Raw genomic sequence first — 25,943 nt, 5'->3', positions numbered from 1 at the left:
CAATTAGAGTAATGAGAACAGTGCAACTCAAACTGGAACGGATTCCCTCCTCCTTCATATTAGGGATTTAAAACTTGCAGCATGCATGCTTTGAGTGAAGAAAAGTATTTGTGTAAGCTTCACTAGTTGCAATTCTGAAAACTTACCAGTGTCTACAGTTACCTTTTGAAAGAGCTGTGTCAAAGCAGGTCTGGAGCCAGGAATCTCTAATACCTAGCCCTGGACATGACACACACTCACTTGGGTAATTCACATAGGCTGAATCCAGAAAGATATTAAAGGCTTTCTGTGAGACACAGAGATGTAGCACTGGCATGGATTTCTGCTGAGATGTTTCTTCTGAAATGCCATTTATCTTTCCTGCTGCTGTGGTGAAGAGAGAATGATGTGGAGGAGTTGGATGTTGCAATATTGTGCTTGCACTGCTGACAGGCCAGATGGCAAAATAACTGGTATCACTGGGATGGACGGCATTGCTAGTTTGTCCTGCCTGCCTGTAAAGGCAAAAAGAACAAAAAACCAGCTATAAAACCTGCACTTTTTAACAGACAGGTACAGGGGGAAGGGGTAGGGTATGACTGAGTCACCTTGGGTTCAAAACAGCGAACACATAGCTTGTTCCTGATATATATGAAGAGCTCTTATAGTAGATTTTATTGAAACATGAGGTTGGTTTACAGGACAAGTTTGGCACTGATGATTTTCAAATCACTGAACAGTAACTCCCATCTTCTTCCTCACAACTTTTTTTCCCCCACAACTCCCTTTCAGTAACAACTATATGAAAACACACGTCCTGTTTATCTGCTTGATAATTGTATTGTTTACAGATAGCCAGGCAGGACTAATGTCTGAAGCTGCTTTCCTTTTATAAATCTATACAGAAAGCAAATTACAATATTTCAAAGGAACACACCAAGTTCAGGGCTCACATAATGACAGATAATTTTTGAGCTTACAGTGCCTTTGCCAGCGAACAGTCTCCCAGTTATTAATATTTCCTTTGCCAGCAAATGGTAGAGCAGTTGTTGAAGATTAATAATGACAATGTTGAATAGAGCCAGCTATATAGGAACAACGCAGCAAACTGAGCGTGGATCGGTCAGCCGAGGAGGAAATGTGCAGGCTGAAAATGCTCTGGAGCAGTCTGCCACTGAAAGTTGGAAAATAGGGATGACATCGCCCTCTCGTGGGAAACCGCTGAAGTGGAAAGCGGCAAAGAGGCAGCAGGCTGATAGCGGCAAGTTTTGTTAATCCTGCGAGTCTCATTACAGCACGTACTCAAACCTCCTGATATCTTCGTTCCGTATGCTCGGGTCATTCAGAGTTGAGAATATGTGGCGTGCTACAGGACTATGATTAAATCTTTACTAAAAAATTCAGTGTGTTGGCTAGGGATAAAACTGTGGGGCTATGGCTCATAAGCATCCCTTTAAAAGCCAGATATTTGAAGTCAGGATTCTCTTTACTGAATGAACAGAATGAGAAGCACACTTTTTAATGTTTTAACCTAAAAGCTATGACACAGAGCTGTGCAACTGAGAGTCAAATCCTGCTAAGACAGCTTTGCTTTAAAAATATCACCTCTGTTCTGTCACGACGCAATTCAGTTCATATCTCCTAAAAGTATAATTCACATTGTACAGAGTGGTGGGATAGAGGTGACTTAGGGTTAATTTCAGCAGACTTATTATGGACTGTATTGAAAAACATGCTATAGAGCGGGTTACTGTCCAGCCATGATAGTTAAGGACACTAAAAATGGGCTGTCCTGAGGAGTTACATTTTATAAGGAAGCTGATTTTGATTTTTACCCAGATCTCTTCAGAAAACTTTGTAAAAGATGAACTATTCAACCAGCAAACTCAAGGTGAAAGAGAGTAAGCAAAAGCAAGACAGGCTGAGGACAGGAAGACTGAGAGCAACCTAGCTTGGTTTTGCCTTAAGGAAAGCAAGGTATTACTGGTGCCCAGATATGTTTCTGAAGTCCACATGGTTGCAGTGATGAAAATGCAGGACAGTGTAATGGTTTTGATTTAATAAAACTGGGCAGAAACACCAATTAATGTAGGGGTTCTGGTATTAATTTTCTTTTTGTGGGAGGGAGAGATTAGGAGGAAAAAACCCACCACCAAAACAAAACAAAACAAAACAAAACAAAACAAAAACCCAAACAAACACACAACACACACACACACACACACACACACACACACACACACACAAAAAAAAAAAACAACACCCAAAAAACACCACCAAAGCAGGCTTAAGCTTAAAATGAACAAAAATAGTTTTATTAACCTATATTAAAATAATGAGGAAAAAAAAAGTTGAGAAAAAGAAAAACTTAAACTAAAACAGAATGATACCTTAAAATACACTTCTTTCCTCTTACAAACTATTAACTTTCTTATTGAACAACATAGAAAGACACAACTTAGGATTTTCAGTCCGTTTCACTGTTTAGACATAACCACTCATTACTTTAGGAGAAGAGTCTTTCTAAGATCTTTCTGTGAAGACGTATGTCACAAGACAAAATAGTCCAGTGCTCTCAATGTCACACATCTGCTGCCACCCGGAGTTTTTGCAGACTGTAATGTTCTATCAGCAAAGCTCCTCAGTGTATCTGGGATATTATTTACAAATACTTCTTCTAGTCTAAAATCATCTTTGTCTCAAAGGCTGAGACCTCCTTTAACCCAGGAGCTGGGGTTTCAAAGTTCCCAAATAAATCTCAATTACATCAGTCCTTAATTTTGATTAGAATAGCATTCTACCCAACTGTTGGAGTCCAGGGCATTCCTCTGGCTGCCCTGGAGGGTCAGAGACCTAGACAGGGGGGTCTGGGACCCTGGCCCAGAGCCCAGAGGGACATTGGCTTTGATCTCAGTCTGTGGGAAAGGCTTCCTGCACTGCGGGAAGGATTGCAAGCCACAAGAATGTGAAAGATAGTAGTTAAGCTTATCACAGGGTGAGAAAATAGTAGATTTGGGTTTTTAGTATTGAAGTGAATGGGGGCAAGATGGAGGATTTGGGGCGTTGTCTCCTGCTTCTTCTTTCTTCTTCCCTCACTCCATTTTCTGCAGTGACGGTGGCACAAAGTAGTTTAAAGAGAATGGGTCAAAGTAGAGATGACCTGTTTAGTATAAGTGATAGGTATTGGCAAATAATGATAAAAAAAGAACACGTAGCAATTAGTATAAAAGATAGCAACAGCCCAGTCCGGAAGAAGTCAAGGAGTCACCAGATGCCCAAGCAGCTGCACAGACCTTTGTTGGGCACTGAGAAAATTGTAAGATAAGAAACAATAAACAAAGCATACAACCTTGAAAAATCAGAACCTGAAGACTCCATCTCTTTTTTTATGTCTGGCTCAGAGCTTTGCAGAAGGCAAAAAGACTCTAAAACCACCTGAATCTCAGAACAAAAACCGAGACCCAACAATACTAAGATGCTGCAAAGAGCAGTTCATTTCTCCATAATTTACCTTAGAAAAGTCCAGTTAAAAATGTCCACTTCTTCAATCCTATTCCAATATTATTAGTTCTTTCACTTCTAATCTAACTGACTTCATGTAGTGTCTATTTCTATGTACTTTCTGGTTTTCTTTCTTCTTTCTCTCAAGGAAGAATTGTGCTTTAAAAGTTCCATGTTGCTAGAAAAGGGTAAAATCTGTTAGGGCTTGTTATGGAAAAAAAAGAGCCAGAGAGAATTGCTCTTTTTTATGTTTTTGTTATCTAGCCTGGCCCTGGGGGAGCTTGCTTGCTCCCTTGGCAACGCGGAGGAGGAGGTACACACAGCTTCGCTCCACAGCGAATCTGGGACTCCCATACCCCTCGCGGGCTTTTTCCCTTTGCCAGGGAGTCCATTTCGCTTCGCTGATCAGGGGTCATCCAGTGATGGGGGACTCCTCCTCAGGTCACGGTGACTAAATAAAGCTGCTTTGGCGGACCCCTGTACCCCTTGCACTAGTCTAAAGTGCAACTTCAGTCCTGGATTCTACTTTGGTTCCCTGCTTTTAAGAGTCTCTCGTTCTTGAGTAGTTCCCAGAATTCCAGTGTTCTTTTTATTTGCATATTCAGACACTATCTGACGAATGAGAGCAGAGATACAAGTAATAAGGTGAATTCTTAATTAACAAACAAGTAAATAAGATGAATAATGAATATTAAAACAGGAATAAGGCAAATTCTTTAAAGAGAACTAGCATTAACAATCTTAATGGAATTGCTTAACAATTAAGTAACGAAAACATAGATCATTTGAATAGAACCCGTTTATAACAGGCTTGCAAAAACCACGGCTGAAGGAGCTGAAGAAAATGCAAAGTTGTGCTGATGGAAGAAGCTGGTAAAAGTCCTTTTTTCCACCCCTCGGTCTCATCCAGGGTGGCTCAGCTCAGAGTTGTTATGGAGCTGCAGGCTTTCTTTCTCCGCTGCCAGCGGTGATTAAGCTGGGCCATGTTTTGGCCCCTTGGGCCGTGGCCTGAGCACATGGCCCCGCACTGCCGAGCTGCCGCTGCCCCTCTCCCCTGCCCACAAGCAAGGGAAAGGGGCTCAGCCGGCCCCGGCTCTCTCTGTGCGGGCAGCGGCCCTCAGACACCCACAGGCCCGGCCCGGCCGCCCAAAAGGGCAGCAGAGCCCCACCTGAGGCTGCCCGCCACCCACGATGTTACTTCATGGCTGATTTCCAAAGTGAGTTTCCAATGTCCCTTCCAAAGTCGCATTGACACTTCTCATTGGTCACCTTAGCTGCCAATATCTCAGCCAGCTTTTTGATAGGTTCCTGTCGTCCCCCCCCCAACCCACTCTACGGTCAGGGCAGGGAAAAACATTTTACATTTCTCCATATCCAGAAAACAAAATTGTGCCAACCCATGATAGATAGTCTCAGGATACCCTTATGAAGGAGACACAAAGGCCTACAGATGGGTCTCTGTTAACAGTATATAGAGGATTGTTTTAATAAGCATGGCTGCCAGAATAGTAACCATTAATAAACATTCTCTTCTCAACACAAGAAAAATATTCCCAACACTTGTCATCTATTTTGGGGAGTAGCTGTTAAGAACCACAGCAAAACTACACAGGAATAAATTAAACTAGATATGTTCTGATTTTAGAATAGCTTTTCTTCTATTCTCCATATATATGTGTGTGTGTATATACATATGTGCATGTGTATATATGCATATATATACATATATATATGTATGCATGTATGTATAGATGCAGGTAGGAACTGCAGACACTAAGTAAAATCTTACTCTCTTGAAGTCTTTGTTCAAGCTGTCTCAATTTCAAGTTATTTGGGATGGAGGACACATGACGAGAGAACAAACTATACCTTGTTCATACACCAAATAGTGTTTTGAATATTCAACTGGCTGTTGTAAAGCTGAGATGGGCGATAAGAGGACTCCTAACTGACCAGTGCACACAGAAAGAAAATATTCAGACGTCTTTCAGGATAACACAATAGAGAAGAAGGAGAGCACTCTTTTTTTTTTTTTTTTTTTTTTTTTTTTTTTTTAAGCTAACTTTACCGTGTTGGCTATTTCACCAATAAAGTTTAAAGAGAGAAAAACAGTAGCAATAATGTATCTCTAGATAAAACCGGCTGGGTTAAAGTTATGAGCAAGAGGAAGTGTTTCAAGTCCACTTCTACTCAATTTCCCGAGCTCAGCTATAGCAAACACATCATGCTGCAGTGGGTGAAGCAGTTCCTGTGGTGTGGTGTGGTGTGGTGTGGTGTGGTGTGGTGTGGTGTGGTGTGGTGTGGTGTGGTGTGGGGCGGTGTGGTGCTGACCCCAGCCCAAACACACAGCGCAGCACCCCGGCCCCCTCCCACCCTCGCACTGCCACCACTCACACCGCAGAGTGGTGATCAGAGCAGTGCTCAAGGTCCAGAGCAGATCAGAGAGCCAAAACAGAGCTGCCCTGCAAGCTCCCTAGTGGCCCTCAGCATCTCTTCTGAGTCCTCAGGGTCTATTCACAACACGGCAAACAGCCAGAAAAATACCCTGTGCACTCAGTGGGTGTTACCTGGTGCAGCAATCACCTTATGGCTCCTTCTGATATGTCTCCTGGTGACAGAACAAGGTTCCAGGATCAAAAAAGAAAGTAAGGTAGTACCTGGCCTCCCAGCTTTAATGGGTGTTTTGTCAAGTCTCTGGGCCACAAGCCTTAGAATGTCTAGTTGTCTGAGTGAATAAAGTGGAACTGTTCCAGTGTAAACCCATCCCTCCTGGACCCTCATGTAACATGCAGCCCCCAGGCCCTTCTGCTCCAGTCCTGGCTTGTCCTGAGACTCTCAGTGTAACCAAACTCAGAATTATATGGCTGCAAGAAAAAAAAAAAAAAAAAAAAAAAAAAAAAAAAAAAAAACCCACACCTATTTCTCACACTCTGGATGATCTCACATCTTTCACGTGTCTCCCTAAATTCTTCATCTAAGCTGGCCATCTTCCCTTGTCTTCTCACTCCAACCTAAGGTCTCTGTCCAGAAGCCAGTCGCTGCTCACTCAGCTTCTCCTGCTCTGCTAACACAGGTACTGCTGCTCTCCCTCTCACACAATCACTCTTTCTTTCACAGGGGTTAAAAACCACAGGCATGAACTGCTTTTACCAAAAATCTGCCTGGGCAAAACACTGGGAGCAGGAGAGGAGAACATGTCCTGGAAAAATGGATGCAGTAGCTACAGTACAAGAGGATTTAAGTATGCCTTTAAGACAACCAGCCAGTATTCCCCGGGCTTAGAAGATACCTGTAGTGACTATGCATCCTTCCTGAGTCCTACGTTATGTCTGGTGTCATGTGTGCTATGGAACTTCACCATATTTCTTGGAGTAAATGTTCTTTACCTATACTGCAACTAGGTAAGTTTTCTTGGAGTAAGTATTTTCTCTCCTTTTTCTTTCTTAGGATATACATGCATTTGTTGATGTTATCATGTAACACAGCTTGATATGATGGCATTTTTCATTCATACTTCTCTAAAGACAAAAATACTTCATACACAGTATGAAAGCTCAAACTTATTAGCAATTAAAGGTACAGGTCTTTTGGCTATTATCTTTTTCATACTCACATGAAAATGTGGTTCTTTCCAAATATTTCAGACCAAGAGAGCATAACTTCTCACAGTCTCTTACAATCAACTTCTCTAACTGAAAACACTGTAAAGGCAGTATGGTTTTGTGAATTATCTGTAGACTCTTTACCACAATTGTGCAACGAGTCTCTAATTGTAGTTTGGTAACCACTGGCTTAAGAATCAAATCACACCACAATTTGTGTTCAGGTCCTGGCATTGCTACAAAATTCACAGGAAACTTTTCCAGACACTTTCATTATGTCTTGTTTTCTCTCTCAGTAAAATTAATATAGATCATATCAGCTGCTTCCCAGGACTGTTAGGATGACTGGTGTTTTGATAATGGTGAAATCTGGGTGGATGTGGCCAGAGAGGCACAGAGTGCCATTATGAGATTTTGCCATCAAATAAACCCTTCCAGAGTAAGATTTTACCAGAATTTAAGGAAAGGAGTTTAGGAAATTTAAAAAACAGCCAATGCCAAAGAAAAAAGAATGCTCATAATCTTTCATTAAACCAGGTGTTAAAAAAAAAAAAAAACACCTGGCTTAACAGTTGCAAAAAACAGGCAGATTCAGCTACAAGATGAGTAAGTCGAAACAAACAGCTATGTAGAAGAAAATAATTCTGACTTTAGCTGCTGCCTTGCCTTCCCTGAAGCTGGGTAATGACATAATCTGTTAAAATATTTCAAAAGCAAAATGCCTTAACCATTTTTGATTGTGAAATTTTAAGCATCTCCCTGACTAGTTTACAGCTTTTCAGATTCCAATATTTGGAAGGAAAGATTTGTTTTAAAAGACTAAATTAAAACATTGATTGCTTCATTGTTTCACATAACAGATCATTTTTCCAAGTGGGCAAATCCTATTGTTTAATTGGGAAATGAACCTTAAAAATCTGACCTCAAGTCTGCTATTCTTCTTGTGCTTACTAGTTTCTATTTGTGAATCTATTCGCTGGTTTCATACTAAAAACAATTCCCTTCCATTTATTTTTGCAGTTATGAGTCCTAAGAGAAAAAACATTCTGCTTCTTATCATTGCTACTTCCATCAATTTGCCTTTGCTGTTATTTTTGTCTATAGCAACACAGCTCAAGATTTCCACTTGGTGTAAAATATTGAAAGAAGATTGCTGTTCCACACTTGCAATATTCAATTAAAAGAATCATGATTTCTGAGCATACAGATAAAAATGCTGATACCAGTACATTTTACATGGGAAATAATAGTTACTTTGCTACATTATAGGACACATTTTAAAATGCATTTTCTTCTAAAATTCTGGTTAATGTTTATGTAAATTGTAGAAATGTTCTCAAAGAGAAACAGGGCGTAAGCTGAGAAAACTGTGTCCCTGGAGATCAATGTAATGATTGTGGCGAGATCAGTGCCAGGGAGAAATATAAATTTCAGTGCTGTGCTGAAAATCTTTCTTCAATTATTTAAATCTCTCTTAAATCCTATTTTTAGAACTAAATTTAATTTAAATGGACAATTAAAGGTGATTTTTGAAAACCATGGGGAACAACCAGAGTCAAACACCTTCTTCACAGAAGTAGTGGTGATTGCTCCATTTATTGAGGGTACACAGGGTTCTTTTATACATATATCATTCTTGTGCATAAGCTGTTCACATGGCATTTTACTACTCGCTATTGGCTAGTGTTATCTGCATAAGCATTCCTTTGCAGTTACCTGTTTACACTTTATTGAGGGAAAAAGCTGGTTCTCAGGCTCAGTGTCCTGGTTCTCAGGCTCATCGTCCTTGACAGTGCTAAAACAACAGAACTTTCCCAGCATTGTCAGGCCTCTCTGTGTCTGTCTCCAAAAATCCTGCTACAGTCAATGGGCTTGTTTTAGCATAAGGGAGAATTTCTCTTCAAGAATCTGTCTGGTCCCATTTGGACATTTGCGCATTGCAGGGATAGTATGAATGTGATTTCGTTTTTCTCTGGATACAATCACCTGCCTGAGCCAGTGATGATGAACTATCTTCTGGAAGAGTGTCTGCAGTTTCAGATGTACCTGTTACTAATAATGTGTTATCTCACCCTGTGGACTAGAAGGAAAAGAGAGGAGTGAATAAAAAATATTAAATGTTAAAATCATTTTAAATAGAAGCACTGTTTTACCATTGGTTTTACACAGAGAAACATATTTCCTGCTATGATAAACTAGAAGGATAAGAAACCTTAAGTATTCACGCTGGGATCAGAAAGTTACCTTGTAGGGCAACAGGTCAGTGGCATATTGCATAAATAGTTTTCATCCAGAGACTTAAATTAAAAACTGACAATTCTCGAGTTTATTATTGGTTTTAAGTGAGGCAAAGAAACTTGGAGCTCCATGTAACCTCAGTATATAGTACAATATTTCTTTAAAGAAGTGGTATTTTTTCCTGGATAATCACTGGGAAAAAAAGGTGTTTCAAGGCAGTTGAAAACCAAGCAATTTGGGTTTTGTGCCTTTTTCAAATTTCAGAAAGCCATAATAAGGTACAAGCTGTGTGAATCCATATTATCTTTTCAATAAAATAGATTATTAAGTAAGAGTTTAATTTTTCAAGTCAAGCTCAAAGACAGAGGGATTTTTAGTGTGGTGTGTGTCAGAAATAATACCAGTAAGGGTAGAAGTTTGCAAAAAAAACCCCAACCTGATAAAGTTATGAATGAGTCATGAAATCAGCATGGGAGAAAGATGACCTTTTTTTTTTTTTTTTTTTTTTTTTTCCCTTTAGAGTTTTGTATTTGCTAGCTGCTGTCCCATCCTGGGTAAGTGATTTGAACTAGAAATGCTTACCTGTCTGATCAACATGCCTCTTTACTTTCTTAGTTCTGAATAATTTATGCTCATTCAGCAATTGTTTCACATTTATTTTTAAGGTCCTATAAGAGTAATTTAAGTCTAAAAGTAGAATACTGTTGGATAACTTAGTTTTTGTTTGCTTTAAGATGATCTCCTGAAGACGTTGCTTACTATCAAGTGACATAAATCACAGTTCTGCCTATTTAAATCAGATACTTGCACAGATCTTGAATTGTTTAACTTAATTTTCCATCCTGACTTCCAGATTGTAATTCACTGGTCTAACTTTATACGTTCATTTTTTGAAAGGGAATCCATTTTTCTTTTAACATGCATTGTAACTCACAGTGAGTGCATGAAATATTACTAATGCATGAAATATTGGGAGATAGTGTACTTCAGTATAAAATGGTAAGTAGAAGAGTGATAAATATGGATGATGAAAACCGGAGAAACAAGGGGAAAAATAAAGGGTTTATGCTTAAAACCGGCAGGTGACTACTAGGCCAGGGCTAACCCCTGCATTAACTGACCCTGTGTTTAGTGAGCTGGTGAGATTAAAATAGCCTTTTCCATGAATCCTCAGGAACTGACAATCTCTTCTCTAGATAAAACATTTAAGTGTTCAGAGAGGAATCTGAGCATCTTAGAGCAGCTGAACTGGTAGGGTTTCCTAACATGGCCTTAGCATGGAGTAAGGAGAGGGAGGATGTGACAAATACAGTCTACAATGTTTTTGTTCCTTGCCTTCCCTAGCAAAGGACTAAGCCTGTCTCTTTTTTACCATTTGATGAGGATTCAGGTTTGGACTCTGTTGCTGGATCTTGGCTTTTCTGTTCCATACAGAAAACAGAGCAAATACAGAGGGGTATGTCTGGTCCCTCCATTCTTCACCCTGCTTGTAGTTTGAGCTACTCTTGGCCTTTGGTCTACAGCAGCAGCAACCAGCCTGAAGGCCAGGTTAATAGCAACTCCAGGTCAATATATGTTCCCCCTTTCCTCTCTCCCTCCTAGTCAGGAGCAGCTGCAGATGGCTGTGCCTCTTGCTAGCTTGCATAACTCTCAAACACCCACTCCCTTACTATTTTAAGCAGAAGAGACCTACCTATGTTCCACTTCAGTAATCACCTGAGCTCCATCCAGCATGATAATTACACCACACTTCTGAAAGACAGAAAAATGCTTCTGGAAGCCAAGCAATTTTGGATTACCTTCATGAAGTGCAGCTGGACTGCAGCAACAAATTTTTTGTCACTAAATACTGTTCGTCAACAAGTACAGTTGAAAATAAACTGGCATAACCAGACTGCACTTGATGGTCCCATTAAGTTCTTCTTTAAGCCCTCACAGATGAAACAAATGCTTTCTAACATAACTTCTAGAGCCCTCCATTTTGAACTGCATATTGTGTTTTGGTATCTGACCACTAGACAAGAATATTCTAGGTTGAGATTGAAAATAAATACCTCAAACTAATGTCTTCCTTCAAAGGTCAAGTGCACGACTTTTTAAAACACATCTGGTAAGTAGATTATGAACCACAGCTCAATTTGGGAGCAGGAAACATTCTGCATGGGCTCACAGAGTTGAGTTTGTGTGGTCAGAAATTTCCAAGCTTAAAGTACAACAGAAAATAAATCACTAAGAGGTGGGGTAGGCTATTGCACTTGTGTGCATTCTTACACAAAGTACCTGTCATACTGCAAACACAGCCTACTTCACAGATTCTGGTCAGGCAGGAGGTTTTTCAACAGCTGTAGGACAGAAAGGAGAAAGAGGTTCAGTCCTCTATCATTACAAACCATGACATAACACAACACTCCTAGGACTTACATACATTTATAGCAGATACAAATTGCTCTGTGAAGGGGAGCGATACATCAGGGCAGCACCATCTGTATAGAAGGGAACGGTGTTTCAGCAGATGTACCCATCTTTTCCTGGTAACCCACAAATGGCATCCATGTGAACTCACAGACCTCTGCCCAGCTTCTCTGTCTCTCACTTGTGATGCTGCTGTGTCCTTGACCCAATTTTGACCACACCAAGGCCTGGTTCCACATACCAGCCAGAAAGTAGTTTAGTTTTGGACATTGCTAGAAGATTCAGACAAGGTTGGCACTTACTTTCTTAACTTGAGCGAAAGTCAAAGGTTTGAAGTTTTGTAATTTATAACCATCTAACTGAAGGGTTTGGAGGGGGGCTTGTTTTGGTCAGTCTTGTTCATTTTTAAAGAAAAGTCATGCTGTCTTGAATACAGGATGTCTGAAACAGATACAGTAGAATTTTACTGTCACAACCCCACACTTCTTCCAGCCAAGTCCCACCGACTTCAAACTTCTTTCATGGTGTTAGAACTAATTCAGCCTCAAGCAGTTTGTTCTTGCTTCTTTTCACATGTGGGACAATTCTGCCTTGGTCTCTACAGCTGATGTCTCCCTCTGCATCATTCACAGTAAAATCCTCCATATACTCAAATTTTTGTGTGGCCTTAAATGTGAAATTGCTTGAATTTCTCTTGGAGGACATGATAATGTGTCAGCTTCAAATATACATGAAGATACTGTTAATGTGAATACCCTTCTAGTGATAGGTGTTAATTAAGGTAGCAGTAAAAGCAGCACTTTTCATAAGCACAACCAGCTGCAGCACTTAATTTGGACCCAGGGAACAGAGTATGTGCTTTTCAGTGTTGATAAGCAAAGCCAGGACAGGGACACCAGGATCCAATCAAGATCTCAACTCATTCCCCTTGCCTGCCCTTCATTCTCTGCTTTCTTCACCAGATAGGACTATATGTGATAGCAGCTTTATGAAACTGTAGAGAGGAGGTATCTAGATGTAGATCATGGAATTTTGATATTGCCAACAAGATACAGCTGCATTCCAATATATGCAGACTGCACTGCTCACAAAATATGTGACCCATTGGCATTTCATCAGCATACCTGGAGCTTCAAAGCACCCTTCAAACACTTCAGTCTTCAGAGATGGCATTCAGTGGGGTATTACATATTATACTGGGAGAAACCAGGGGCAGAGAGACAGTCACTTGCACAGTGAAATAGATTGTAAGACCCAATGCACTATTTGAGGCTGGCAATATTGCTGTTGATTTCTGTGGTGGTTCTTTGAGAGACCCAGATGACCGTCGATGGCAAAAGGCACAGAGCCTGCTCTCTCGCAGGGGGGATATCACGGCTTTATTCTGGGGTCGGGCCCCCGCCGGCCAGAGCTCTTACTTAGCTCCTTTCCCGTCCCCACTGGCGCCAGGGAGACCGGGCCCTCTGTGGTCCCAGGGCTTTTTCCCAGGGGGGACAGGCCCAGAGGCAGGGACAAGCCACTGCCCAATCAGGGATAAGGTGGGAGTGGAACAGAGTTGGGTTACATTCCAGTGTGGGGGCTGGGTGCGGCTGAGCAGGGACAAACCACGTGATACAGTTTCCAAGGGGAACCGGGGATATAGAGGAAAACACTACAAACCCCAATATAAAAATGGAACACAATACAAACCCAATTAATGCCCTACAAGTAAGAAATAAGCACAACTAGTATATGGCTGCACTAATGAAAAATTACTAAACCCATCCTCTTCTATGCTTAAGCAGGTGTGCTATCTTTTGAAGAGGACTTAGGACTTGCTAGAAACCTGAGTGCCTTTCAAAACCAAGCTGAAGCTACTACAGAACAAAGAAGAGAATCTCAGTAAATGGCCTTGTTCTGGGACAAAGCCCCACTTATTTGAGTAAAATAACTTCCTTTGAAAATAATTTTCATCCAAGCATAACAATACTGGTAAATTATATTTTTTGCATGGGAAATGCGCCCCATTCAATGTGCTCATGAGTGTTATGCTTGGGAAAACCAGTAATGTCTGAAAAATATGTCCTTTGCTGCCCTGTGCATACACTTAAGGTTATTTGCACAAGAAGGGCTGGGGAGATTTGGCTACCGCCTATGAAAAATGGTTGTTGATTATTCTAAGAATCTATTGATTTGTCAATGTCCTACAAATCCAAGTAGGCAGAGTTACTGGAACAGCTAGTACAAACATTTCCAGGACAGTGCTTGTATCTGTTCACAACCTGCCTACATGTTTTGTTTATCTGTTTGAATTGTTAGGGCTACCATCTCAGTTCCTGCCCAGAGAGGAGTCTACATAAGAACACCCCTGTGCCAAGTTACTTCAACTTCTCTTTGAAGTATTTCTTTGGGACTGTACCACAATGGTTAAATACAGTTTTTTTCTTGGATAGAAATGACATCATCCATAGCAACTACTTCACCTGACACTGACAGCATTCATTAATTTAGGAGAGTCATGAGATTGATCATTGAACTTCATGCACTAGAGAAATTTAAATTACATTGAGGAGGTAGAAGGCTTAAGAGTGTTGCTGTTTGGTTTTGGTCATTTATATGTCCATCTTCACAGAAACTGACAGAAAAAAAAAAATTAGGGTTGCCCTTTTATGAATATTGCTTGCAGAGAGAAGATGTAACTGTTAAACTCCTATCATTGTTTAGTCTCAACAAAAAACTCAGTTGTACAAAAGGCAAAACTGGGCTGCGGAAATTAAATGAAAAGCAAAAATAACCACCCTGTCATGTATGTACCAAGTACTACTTGTGTTCTGCAGAACACCTTCTTGTAGTCTAGATTTAACTTATTCTCAGGAAGACCTATTGGTATTTTGTACGTAATCTCAGCTGAGAAGAAAAGTGAAAGATTAAGTTAGTATGAAAAATGCGTATCAGGATATCATAACAGCATATCAAGAACTTTCCAAGCACCTACTTTAGGTTTTTTTCTTCAGTCCAAAATCTCATAATTGAAGAGTTTAGGTGAATAAACAGACACTAAAGACCTGACTCCCCCCAACAATTTTTACACACATATATTTAAATACATCATAATACTATTAAAGTTTGACAACAGCAGCTCTGGAGGAGGAAGAAGGAATATTTTTGGGGTAGCAGGGGGAAGGAATAAATTATTAACAAAGAGAGATGTTCATTGCCTTTTTTGATGTTTATTTCATGTCTGAATCTGACCAGTCTGCTTTGCCTCTTCTTAAAATAAAAGAGTAACAGGAGAGCCTGCAGCACTCACCTTCAGCAAGTATCTACAAGATTCAGTCTATTTATCAATTCACAAAGTATCAACTTACAATCCTTGCCATTTTTCATGGTGAAGTAATTCCCATAAAGTCTGTAACAAATTCAACACCCTTGGTTCTTATGCAATCTTAGCGTATATTGACCCATAAATAATTTACTAATAATGGACAAAATCTTATCCAGTGGAATTAGGAGGAATGCTCCACCTCTTGTTTTTTAGTTTACTCCTCCTCAACCAGTATCACTGTGCTACTGTCTATTGCTGTATTTAAAAAATGAGGTTTTCTTTCCCACTCTTTCTCACTAGGAATCACTAATATTCAAGGTAACTGTGACTAAAGATAGTGGGTAGAAAGTCATCAGTGAACTGAAAAATAACTTAAGAAAGCTAAAAGGACAATTCTGTACATTCTAAAATAAGTACACTGTAAAGTTCCATTTCTAAAGGACACACATTCCAAGTAATAATAAGCCTTACAGCTGACCCACTAAGATTTGCTTCCCTAATTTCACAGAGTATTGCTAATAAGAAAATATTTTCCACTACTCTGTACTTCACCTAGGTCAAACATGGATTGTTTTAGCACTGACAAGGAAAACAATTTTCTGATAATCCAAACACTGATGTGCAAAACCAACACTCTTTGACTGAAGTCACACCAAGCTTTTTGTACACTGTTTATCTTTGTTTCATCATTATGAATTCCTAGCTGAATTTCATTTGGAACCTGTATTACTCAATTGGGGTCAATTATCCAAAGGCCTAAGTCCATCTCTGTTATAAAATACTGAGTTCTTTCATATACGTGTATATAGACAAACAATGGACCAAGATATCTTGACTGAAGTAATGCTTAATACCTCATAATAGGGTGCAGTGGATACTTTTGATAAATAATTACTCCATAATAAATAATTACTTATTGATAAATAAATTACTCCATACTCAGGTGACCTATCTTAAAACTTTTGGTAAAACTTCTATTATGTTTTTTCTCATCTTATATTTGAAATATATCTGCCATTGGGAGGTCTCAGAACAGCAGACAGTGCTTACATCTCACTTGCCCAAAAAATTCAATAAGGAGGTTAGCATTCATTAGGAAAGAACGTGAATATTATTTATACGGTGAGATGGCAAAAATTAGAAATTGTCTGTGGTATACCCAGATGTCATTTTAAAATCAGCTAAAAGATGCTCAGAACACACAACTTTGCTGAACACTTTCTAGAGTAATTTTTCATTTCAAAATCAGTTTCTTGAGAGTACTCGCTTCTTACCTACTGTGAAATACATTCGACTTTTTACATTCCCACTCTTCAGGGAATTTTTCCCCCCTCTGTTACAAGAAAATGATACAGATTTGTTATTAAATTATACAATTATTCACACATATTAAATTTCAGACCCTCTTTGTTTCCTCATGGTAAGGCAAATGGACATCAAGAAACAAGGGAGACAGTTGTGTACAGGGTCAGTAAGCCAATGACAGCAGATGGGACATAGCAACCAACAAAAAAAGCCTGAAATGGTAATCCTTCAAGCACAGGCTTGCAAAGAATTGTCTGTGGAACCACCACATTCCATGGAATCAGCACTGAATTGCCTCTACACCAATGCATATAGCCCAGGGGACAGACAGGAAGTCAGAATTCTGGGTGCAGTTAGAGGACTGTGACCCCCTTGGGGTCAGAAAGATTTGCTGGGACACTACACGCAACTATGCATGTAGTGAGTGCTACAGGCTCTCTTGCTCCAAACTGAGTCAACCAGACTTCAGGTGTTAGTAATGTAATTGAAATAATAACAACTCTGTTAAAGTCTTTAAATTCAAATCAACAAGCACTTGGCTTGCATGGGAAGTGAGTTTTTGTGGCTCATGAATTGCATGGATGTCTAGGCTAGAAACCCAACCACGAAGAGATGGCAAATGAAGCTGTGCTTTAGATACAACATAAGCATTCATCAGAGACCGGGTATAATTTTTCATGTTTGCTTCTATATATTTTGGCGAAAAGAAAAGATGGAAAACAGTTTCTTATCCTGATCTGATGTTAACTTGAGGGCTAACATCATAGACCCATAGAATGGCTTGTGTTAGAAAGAACCTTGAAGATCATCTGGTCCCAATCCTACACTTAGTTTATACGGCCAAGTTTTAAAATCCAGGGGTAAGGAAAATTGAGCAGAACTGTAAATAAATCCCATAAAATAAAGTAGAAGAATATTTCTTCAGTACTAACAAGCAAATGTGTTCTGTTTTAAAGTCATTATGTTTTCTGATTATTCTTGTTAAGGTAGGTAAGGAAATACACGAGACACACTTCATAAACAGTAATTTATTAAAGCAAACAGTCTCATTTTCTAAATAAAATGTGCTAATCACCTGAAAAAAAAGAAGTCATCAATAAATAGGGATTCAGCATTTATTTTTACTGTGCTGACTTTGCAAAGTAAGCGTTTGCATAGATTTCACAGGTTTATATTATTACTGTCTAAACAACCTATTCTTTTGAAGCTCTTCATTATTATTTGGAATGTCTGGTTCATACTAAGTACCATAGATAGAACAATACAAATATAATGATAGTTGCATTTTATGACACTGGTCTTCAAGTCAAATCCAAAATTTGTTTACATGCAAAGATAAAAAATAAGACTTACCCTTCTCATTCTTAACAAAGCAAAAGTCTTTTCAGAGCTCTACTGAGTTTTCCACAATGCCTTTTCTTGCTTTTATTTGTCAGCATTTTAGCTAGAAAAATTCTGAAAGATATCTGCACCCTCAAGCCAGTTCCGGAAACAGGATACCCCTTTGTCTCTGATCTGTTTTCTTCCCTTGTCAGTAATGACTTCTCCAGATTGTTTCACAATCACCAGTTTAGGAATTGCTGTTATGTTGTACTTCTTCTTCAGATCACTGAGGGGAAAAAAAATTAAAAATAAAACACACCATTAGGAGCATTTTAAGAAAATGCATAGTCTCTTATGAAGGCTACTCTGGCCAGGACACAGGGGAGAGCAGAAGTGACGGGTGCCTGGGCCCCCTCAGAGTTTGAGGCAGAGCACTGGGTAGCGCAAGGAGGTGAACAAGGCTGCAGTTGGAAGCCTACAGTGAAATGTAGCTCAGAGTTCAGAGAGCTGCAGCATCCTTCCTGTAAATGCCCATCACTGCTGCTTGCAGTTTCCACAGGGGCAGAGGCTCTTGGAGATGTAAAAGATGTCCATAGAAGCAAAGTTTGACAGACACTGTACCACCCTGATTTTACTAGCCCAAACCAGATGTCATTCTGGGCCCTTTTTACAGGAGAGGAGAAGGACCTCACTTAGATTAGCATTTGATATTAATCTCCCTACAAATACACTCAAGTGTCCCATAGTGCTACTTCCTGCAGTCACCATTAAAGCATGATCATAACCTTTTTATGTAAATGGAAGAAATGGAAGAAATTCCTTAAACTCCCTCAGTGAAACAAACCTTCTAAATACAGAAAAGTGAGCAATCAAAATATTTGGAATAAGAACCACCCATTTGTGTTGCCAAAGAAAAAAAATTCAACTCCTCCTCTAGAAGAACCAGAGGACAGACAGAAAACAAGCAATAACAGAATAGCCAAATTCCAAAATACTAACAACACCTCTCTCAAAACATACTTAGACTACTAAGTGGAAATATGTGATCTGAGCCTCATCACCACCAGCAAGAACATTTGCTGTATGAGGTTAATGCCTAAGAAATTTGAATAGAAAAATATTGCAGACATTGTTAAAAAATACTTGACACTAATATATAGGCATTCTCAATGACTTCCTGGGAGGAAAAAAAAAAGTACTGAAAAATAAGACTTAAGTGAAATACTGATCCAGGTAAGGCATTCCTGAATTGTGCATTCTCTTCTGTATTTTTTCTTAAGAGAAGAAAAATCAACAGGTGAAGGACACTGCTCTGAAGTTACGTTGGCAGAGCAATAATGCAGGAAATCCTATGGAAGCAGCAATAACAGGCATGGACCAAGTTTGCTTTCTCAGCAAACTGACATACAATCAACCAACAATCCCCACAGACTTTCAGAAATCCGCTAAATTGTGAAAAAACCACATTCCAAAGTAAGTGTGCATAGAAGCCATGTAAAACCATCACCCCATACCACCTGAATGACAAAACAAGCTGGGTGGAAAAAGCTTTTTACTGGTTCAGCGGATGATAAACACAAGTGTAGCAATCAGAGCACAAGGAGACTGACACTTCACTTTCCTAAGGGAATGCATATACCCAGCCCAGCATGGCATCTTGTTCAGATAGCCTTAGGGTGGAAGGTTGCTTACATCAAACCAGACTGAAGCATGCACAGATTTTCCTTACATTTGTAAGTAAAATCTTACCCATTTGCAAGACAAGTGGACCTAAAGAAGGCTCAGAAAGACGTGTGCAGTCAATGCTTATTCATTGTGTACATAGGGACATGTGCTTACAAAAATGACTTCTTAAAACTTATTCTCTCTGACAGGGACCTAAAATCTCATGACTCACTTGCACAAACCACATACATGCCATGACTAACTCTAATGGCAACTCATGGTATCATTAAACCATAAATAGAAATAAAAACCCATGACACAAAGACTGAAGGAAACTAGAAATCATAGTCATTGTTAGATCTTTTGATTCTTATTGAGAAGGCTGGATGAAAGTTTCTGAGAGCAGAGATTTTGTATTTCTAGATAATACTGACATTGGCTGGGAGCTAATTTTCTTCATAGCAACTTGCATGATGTGTACCAAAACAGCACTGATAACACACCAGTGTTTTAGCTATTGCTGAGCAGTGCTTGCACAGCACCAGGGCCTTTTCTGTTTCTCGTGCTACCATGGCAGTGAGTAGGCATGAACCTACAAGAACCTGTGAGGAGGCACAGCTGGGACAGCTGATCTCAAATGACCAAAGGATGTTCCATACCCATGTAACAACTATGATCAGCTGCAAAAGCTGAAGAAAGAAGGGGGAAGGCACCAACATTCAGAGCCAGGAGATCTAGCTTCCCATGCAATCATTACAGGATGAGGCCTCCCTGTGCTGGAAACGGTTAAACATCTGTCAGTGAATGGGAAGTAGTGAATTAATTCATTATCTTGCTTTGCCTGTGTTCTCACTTTCACCCTTCACATTCTCTCCCCCATCCCACGGAGACAGGGAGTGACCCAGGAGCTGTCTGGGGCCTGACTGCCTGCCCAGGCTGAGTCACAACACAAGTGAGTATGTTTATGTAAGGGTTTAAGATCTATATGCAAGAGGGTTCCTGAGATGTAGACAACACAGAGCAGATACAATATAATCTTCGGAACACAAATGGTAAATTTTATATAGATGTGTAATCTGATGTCTGACAACACTTGAACTGTAACAGCTTTCACTTGGAAGTGCTGTCACATGAAAGTGATGGGCAACTTGTTCAACTTGTAGCTGCTTCATACTTGTAGCAGTATGCCCTGTAATACACAGCTGGATTTTCTTTTAGCTGTGAAATTTCTGCATTGTTAAATCTTAGTCATAAGCATGCACATCATATGCTTGGGATTCAATTTTACAGTGACTGCTGAGATTTTGCAATAGCGGTCTAAAAAGTCTAAGAACTAAGCAATTGCTCTTAACTTCTCAGAACAATTTTGGTTTTTAACACCTCATCCTCCCCAGTATTTCTGCAGGTGCCAATCCACCCTCATAACGTAACGCTTCCTAATATAAAACATACACATAACTTTTTTTATTTTCCTTTTATGGTCATTCTCTGATTCTAATTTTTACTGAGCTGTACAGGTAACTCAGTAAATACTTGCCCAGCTGGAAGCCTGCAAGAACCACTGTCCATGCCAGGCACCCTGACAAAAACTGATGCCTTTCACCACAGGTTTCAGTACAAACACAGCAGTATGTCTTTGTGTACCATTATCAAAACATCAGTCCTATTTAACATCATTTGTTATTGACATGCTCTGTCCTACACTTTCTTTTCCCCTCTACTACCCTCTTTCTCTTCCGAGTGCTCACTTTCTACCAAATTGTCTTCATATCCCACTTCAAGACTCAAAATCCCGTGCCTCAGGCAACAAAAAAATTTACATGAATCTGCATACAGTAAAAGCATCAGGAGCAATTTTTCCTATTAGTCATGCCACAGCCACATGAAGTAATAAAGGTGCAGTCCCACCTCTGGGAAATAGTCAGGACTGACAGCATGGAAGAGTCTGTAGATCATAGTTTGAATTCAGTATTTCCCTTCTCTGAAGGTAGGCTTGATGCTGCAATGTTAAGGTTCACACACTACAAGTAAGAATGCTGGCTATTTCTTAAGGCAAAATTCATCACCAAGAAATTCCATGCTTCTGTTCTTGAAAAGTATTTCAGATGGCATACTGAAAATTGGCTCTGTTGTGTCTAGAAGAGACATCAGTGTATGATGCAATAATGTATCTTAACCACTGAAGCGAACAGCTAGGATATTTTAACCTCACTGAAGATACTAAATGGCTTCTTTACGCAGTCAAAAAAACAATAACCAACTCAATTAATTGCAATAGAACCTTTAAAAATATTAATAATTTAAAAATATTAATAATACTATTACTATCTTATCTAGTTTTTAAAACTATATTCTTAATTAGAACTAGTAACTAGCCAGAATTATAGTTAGGTTTAGTGAATACACACACCTGTGGTAAGTCTACAATGATTCACCAGTACCCCTGACACCAAACTACCAGTTAATCCAACCTAAGCACCTTGAACAGCTCCACACAGTCCTTTATTGTTACATGCAAGAAACACAACTTCAAAAACATTGCTTGTTCATATCCGTCTGCACTTTGTTCTTCAGTAAGTGATTTCAGTCATCTGGCAGGACAAGCCATGCTTCTCTACAGAACTGTGAAGGACATTACAAGATGCCACAGAAAAGCCAATTAAACGATCTCTTTGCCTCCACTCTGCATGACTCAAGCAAGAGCAGAAATAGACCTCTAATCCACAGAGCATTAAGATGTAAGCGCATTCCCATGAGCCATGCTGAACAGCTTTCCGGGTGCAGGGACTTCAAATGCTACATTTCCAACAGGAAATCTGCCTGCATTCTATTATGATTAGAAGATATCAAAAAACAATTACTGCCTGGAAAGGTTGTAGAGAACTACGGAAAACACTGTTTAAGCCAGTGGGAACTGTCATTTAAAAGGCCTAACATCAACTGGCAGTTGGCATCCAGGAATGAGCCAAGAAAGGATGAAACTGTTTATGGCTTCAAGTCACTTGCTCTTGAGTTTGTCATACTGCACTGAAAAAAACCCCCACCAAGATTAGCAAACATGCTCCCTGTTGAGTAGCTGGGGTGCTACACACCAGGTAGCACACTGGGATCGAGTTAGAATTAAAAGGAAAGTCAGAAGTTACTAGAAGCACTAGAAAAGAGTTCTTTATTAGAAGTATTAATTTGGCTCAAAGTTTTATTACCCAATCTACATTTAAAAGTCGTATTACCTTCCTGGCTTTGATACCCCCTAGAAAAACATTTCTACAATCTACTCATTTATAGATTGGGGGACAAGAATCCCTTTATCTGTATTTCAAGTCTCCAGTTACAGGCAGTTAAGTAACCCTGAACATCTTGCTTGTGGTCCTGTAATCCCAGTCTATACTTATAGGAGCTAAATCAGATTTCTGAATGCATCCAAATCAGTCTCCACCCTTGACTGAGGTCATCAAAACACTTCACGGTATCATCCTTCACCCTGTTACTTACACACAGTCATGTCCTTATTTTTGCTGTTTTCATGAGCAAGCTGCCTACTGGCATGCCGCTTTGGAAACTGAACAGCACAGAAATGTTACAGCCCAATTACCAGGTGCTAAACCCCAGCTTATACTGTATCTGCCTGAAATTCTTCAGTTTGCTCTGCTCCAAGTAGTTCAGTTATAAGTTTTGGTGCTTCTTCATTTGGCTTTTTCCCAGAGCACTAAACTAGGCAATACAGACCAACCTTAGTAACAAACACTGGCGTGCTGGAAAGCAACCACTTGATCCTCATTTGCCCCTCATTTCTTTTTACCTCACTCTGACACATGGGGTCATTACTAATTCCTGTTCAAAGATCTTTTAGTTTCCAAACGACGTGCGCAAAAGCCCGTTCTTTACATATGGGACGGGCTAAAACCAAACGAGCAAGCCGTCTCGGTGTATGACAGCCAGCGGCAGCCGCGGCTGGGGCGAGGGCACGGCCGGGAGACGCCGCAACCTGGGCCCAGGGACTGCAGCGGGAAAGGCAGGCGCGGGCTAACGGGGCAGAGGTGGAGGTTCCGGGGAGCTTCTGTATCAGGGACTTCCCTGTTACGGCTGTTCAGGCGTCCCCCCCGCCCGCCCTCTCCCGGCCCTCGGGGCAGGGACGCCGGCTCCCGGCGGGGCCAGACCGCCCTGGGCTGCGGGCGGGGGCGGTCGCCGATACTCACTGCTTGTAGGGGTCGTGGAAGGGCAGAGCCAGCCAGTCCCCGTGCATGGCGCGCATGTAGCCCACCATCTCCTCTGCGCTGTGGTCGGAGGAGATGAAGACGACCTCGAAGGGCGCGGGGGGCTCGGTCTCCTCCAGCAGCTCCACGTAGAAGTTGCAGAGGACGGGAGTGAAGTCGCGGCACGGCGAGCACCAGCCGGCGGAGAAGTACAAGCCCACGACCTTGTTCTGCAGAGCCTCCTCGGGGTCCACGCTGCGGCCATCCTTGCTGACCAGGAGCCGCCCGCTGAACACATCCACCATGCTGGCACGGCCGGAACCGCAGCGGGCACCGCGGCGGCGGCGAGCCCCAGCGCGCGCCGGGACACGCCCCCCTCCCCCGGCGCCGCCGCCGCCGCTTTATCGCGCCCGCCACCGCCCGGGCCCGCCCGGCGCTCCGCCCAGCGCTCCGCCCAGCGCTCCGCCCGGCGCTCCGCCCAGCGCTCCGCCCGGCGCTCCGCCCAGCGCTCCGCCCGGCGCTCCGCCCAGCGCTCGCCCAGCGCTCCGCCCAGCGCTCCGCCCAGCGCTCCGCCCGGGCCCGCCCAGCGCTCCGCCCAGCGCTCCGCCCGGGCCCGCCCAGCGCTCCGCCCAGCGCATCCGCCCGGGCCCGCCCAGCGCTCCGCCAGCGCTCCGCCCGGGCCCGCCCAGCGCTCCGCCCGGCGCTCCGCCCAGCGCTCCGCCCGGCGCTCCGCCGGCGCTCCGCCCCAGCGCTCCGCGCCGCCGAGGAGGCGCGGCCCCTCCCCCTGCGCCTCTGAGCGCCAGGGCGGCTTTCGGAGCGGTAAGTACGGCTCAAGGCTTGTGAAGACGTCGAACTTCGGATAAATTTAAACAGTAATCGCGTGCGCCAGGCCCCTTCAGCTCGCCGTTGACCTCACCGCCTCTCCCCTGAAGGAGGGAGGTCTCAGCACAAGGCTTGGCCGGTTTTGGCAATAAACTTTTTATAATCAGACGTCCAGCACGTTTGGGGCGGTTTTTTTGTTTGTTTGGGGTTTTTTTGTTTGTTTGTTTTTGGTTGGTTGGTTGGTTTGGTTTTTCTTTGGGTTTTTTTTTTGGGGGGGTAGTACGGATAATTATCTGGATTCCGGATATAATAAGGGACTGTCTCTGTCCCAGTAGATAAAAGGAATTCTCATTTTATTCCACAGCACTTACGTGTTTGGGTTGAATAATGCTTTTTTTCCTCCAGCTGACACTGAGTTAAAAATTAATAAAAATTGTATTACAAATATTCAATCCTTTTTTCTGCCTAAAGCAACCCGCAAAAACGGAAATGAAGGGTGATTTGGTGGTAGGGGCATTAAATTACAGTCTAATTAAAGGATCACGATGGGGTGATAATCAAACCTGGTACGTTTTCTCCTTTCCATGAATTGTGCAAAACCCAATTAAAAGAGAAATTATCTTTAAAAAATTATCAGTATCCCCCAAAATAAATTCTAGTATTTATAATGGATACTTCAAGTGTCTAATGAAGCTAGCTTAAAAATATTTCACATTAAAACTGTGTGTACAAGTTTTATTCTTCAGTTGTTCCCCTGTTTTAATCTGCAGTCTCTCAAAAATCTGTCAATTTTAATTATAGAAAAGATAAAATTGTGACAAGTATATGTAATGGTTCAAATACTGAACACTACTATTGAATGGATGTTAATCATGATGAGAGGAATGAGATTTGTCTTTACGAACAAGCCCTGAGTCTGCTAGTAGATAAAACTAGCACTGAGAGATAAGAAAAACAATAGGAAGGATTCTACTGATTGATGAATGGAAAAAAAGATACTTGCCTTTACAAACAAACCATAGGTTTGTTTGTAAATGAAATTGAATATTGAAAGATGAAAGCAACAATGGGGAAAACCCAAAAATCCCATAAAAATTAAAAGTTAACGTTATACATTAAAAGGGGAATCTTAGGTTTTAGGCATTTCGGGAAGTCTGTACCTCTCAAGTATCTCAGCCAATGGGGAAAGAGAGAGGGAAATGCGGCCAGGAAATTGGGATAAAAAGGAGGCTGCGTCCTCCGAAAAACTGAGAGGCCCCAGGGAAAATGCCCCATGGCCTCTCCCTTTATTTGAATAAAGTAAAAGGACTCCTCTGTCTCCTTTTTGGACATAAACCTCTGGTGTTCGTGGATTAATTTTCCTAACAATGATGAGTGCTTGGTTAAGTAAATTGCAACCAAGTTTATTGTAAAATTAAAGTCCAATTTCTACATCTGATTGTCTTCTGACCGTATAGGATGAACAGTGAGAACAGCAATACTTCAAGTCAAAAATTCCAGTTTGATTTTGTATAAGAATAAACTGAGCATGAGTTTTCTCCTCCATGTATTTCCTTTGGAGGTCTTTTTGAAACATGGTTTTTTCCCATGGCTTTGACC

The 25,943-nt window shown here is 41.1% G+C and overlaps 1 protein-coding gene across 5 annotated transcripts; it reads right to left on the bottom strand.

Annotated features, from left to right (window-relative positions):
- Positions 1-385: 385 nt before the first annotated feature.
- On the bottom strand, positions 386-23,884 carry NXNL2 (nucleoredoxin like 2). 5 transcript variants are annotated; one of them, XR_005704434.2, is made up of 5 exons: positions 23,526-23,884; positions 17,695-17,950; positions 11,601-11,662; positions 11,014-11,072; positions 8,730-9,162 (listed from the first exon to the last, which is right to left on the bottom strand). XR_005704434.2 is itself a non-coding variant. In XM_040090441.2 (2 exons), the coding sequence occupies exons 1-2, from the start codon at positions 23,825-23,827 to the stop codon at positions 17,782-17,784; spliced, it is 471 nt and encodes a 156-aa protein (XP_039946375.1). In that variant the 5' UTR covers positions 23,828-23,884; the 3' UTR covers positions 17,393-17,781. The 5 variants fall into 5 exon arrangements, 1 of the variants encoding a protein (XP_039946375.1); XR_005704436.2 differs by lacking the exons at positions 8,730-9,162; positions 11,014-11,072 and adding an exon at positions 386-494; XR_005704435.2 differs by lacking the exon at positions 11,014-11,072.
- Between the last annotated feature and the right edge of the window lie 2,059 nt (positions 23,885-25,943).

This window comes from Hirundo rustica, chromosome Z (genome assembly GCF_015227805.2).
Source record: "Hirundo rustica isolate bHirRus1 chromosome Z, bHirRus1.pri.v3, whole genome shotgun sequence".
In the NCBI taxonomy this organism is placed as follows: Eukaryota; Metazoa; Chordata; class Aves; order Passeriformes; family Hirundinidae; genus Hirundo; species Hirundo rustica.
Note: the sequence above shows the minus strand (reverse complement) of the source record. Positions and strands in the feature narration are given on the sequence as shown.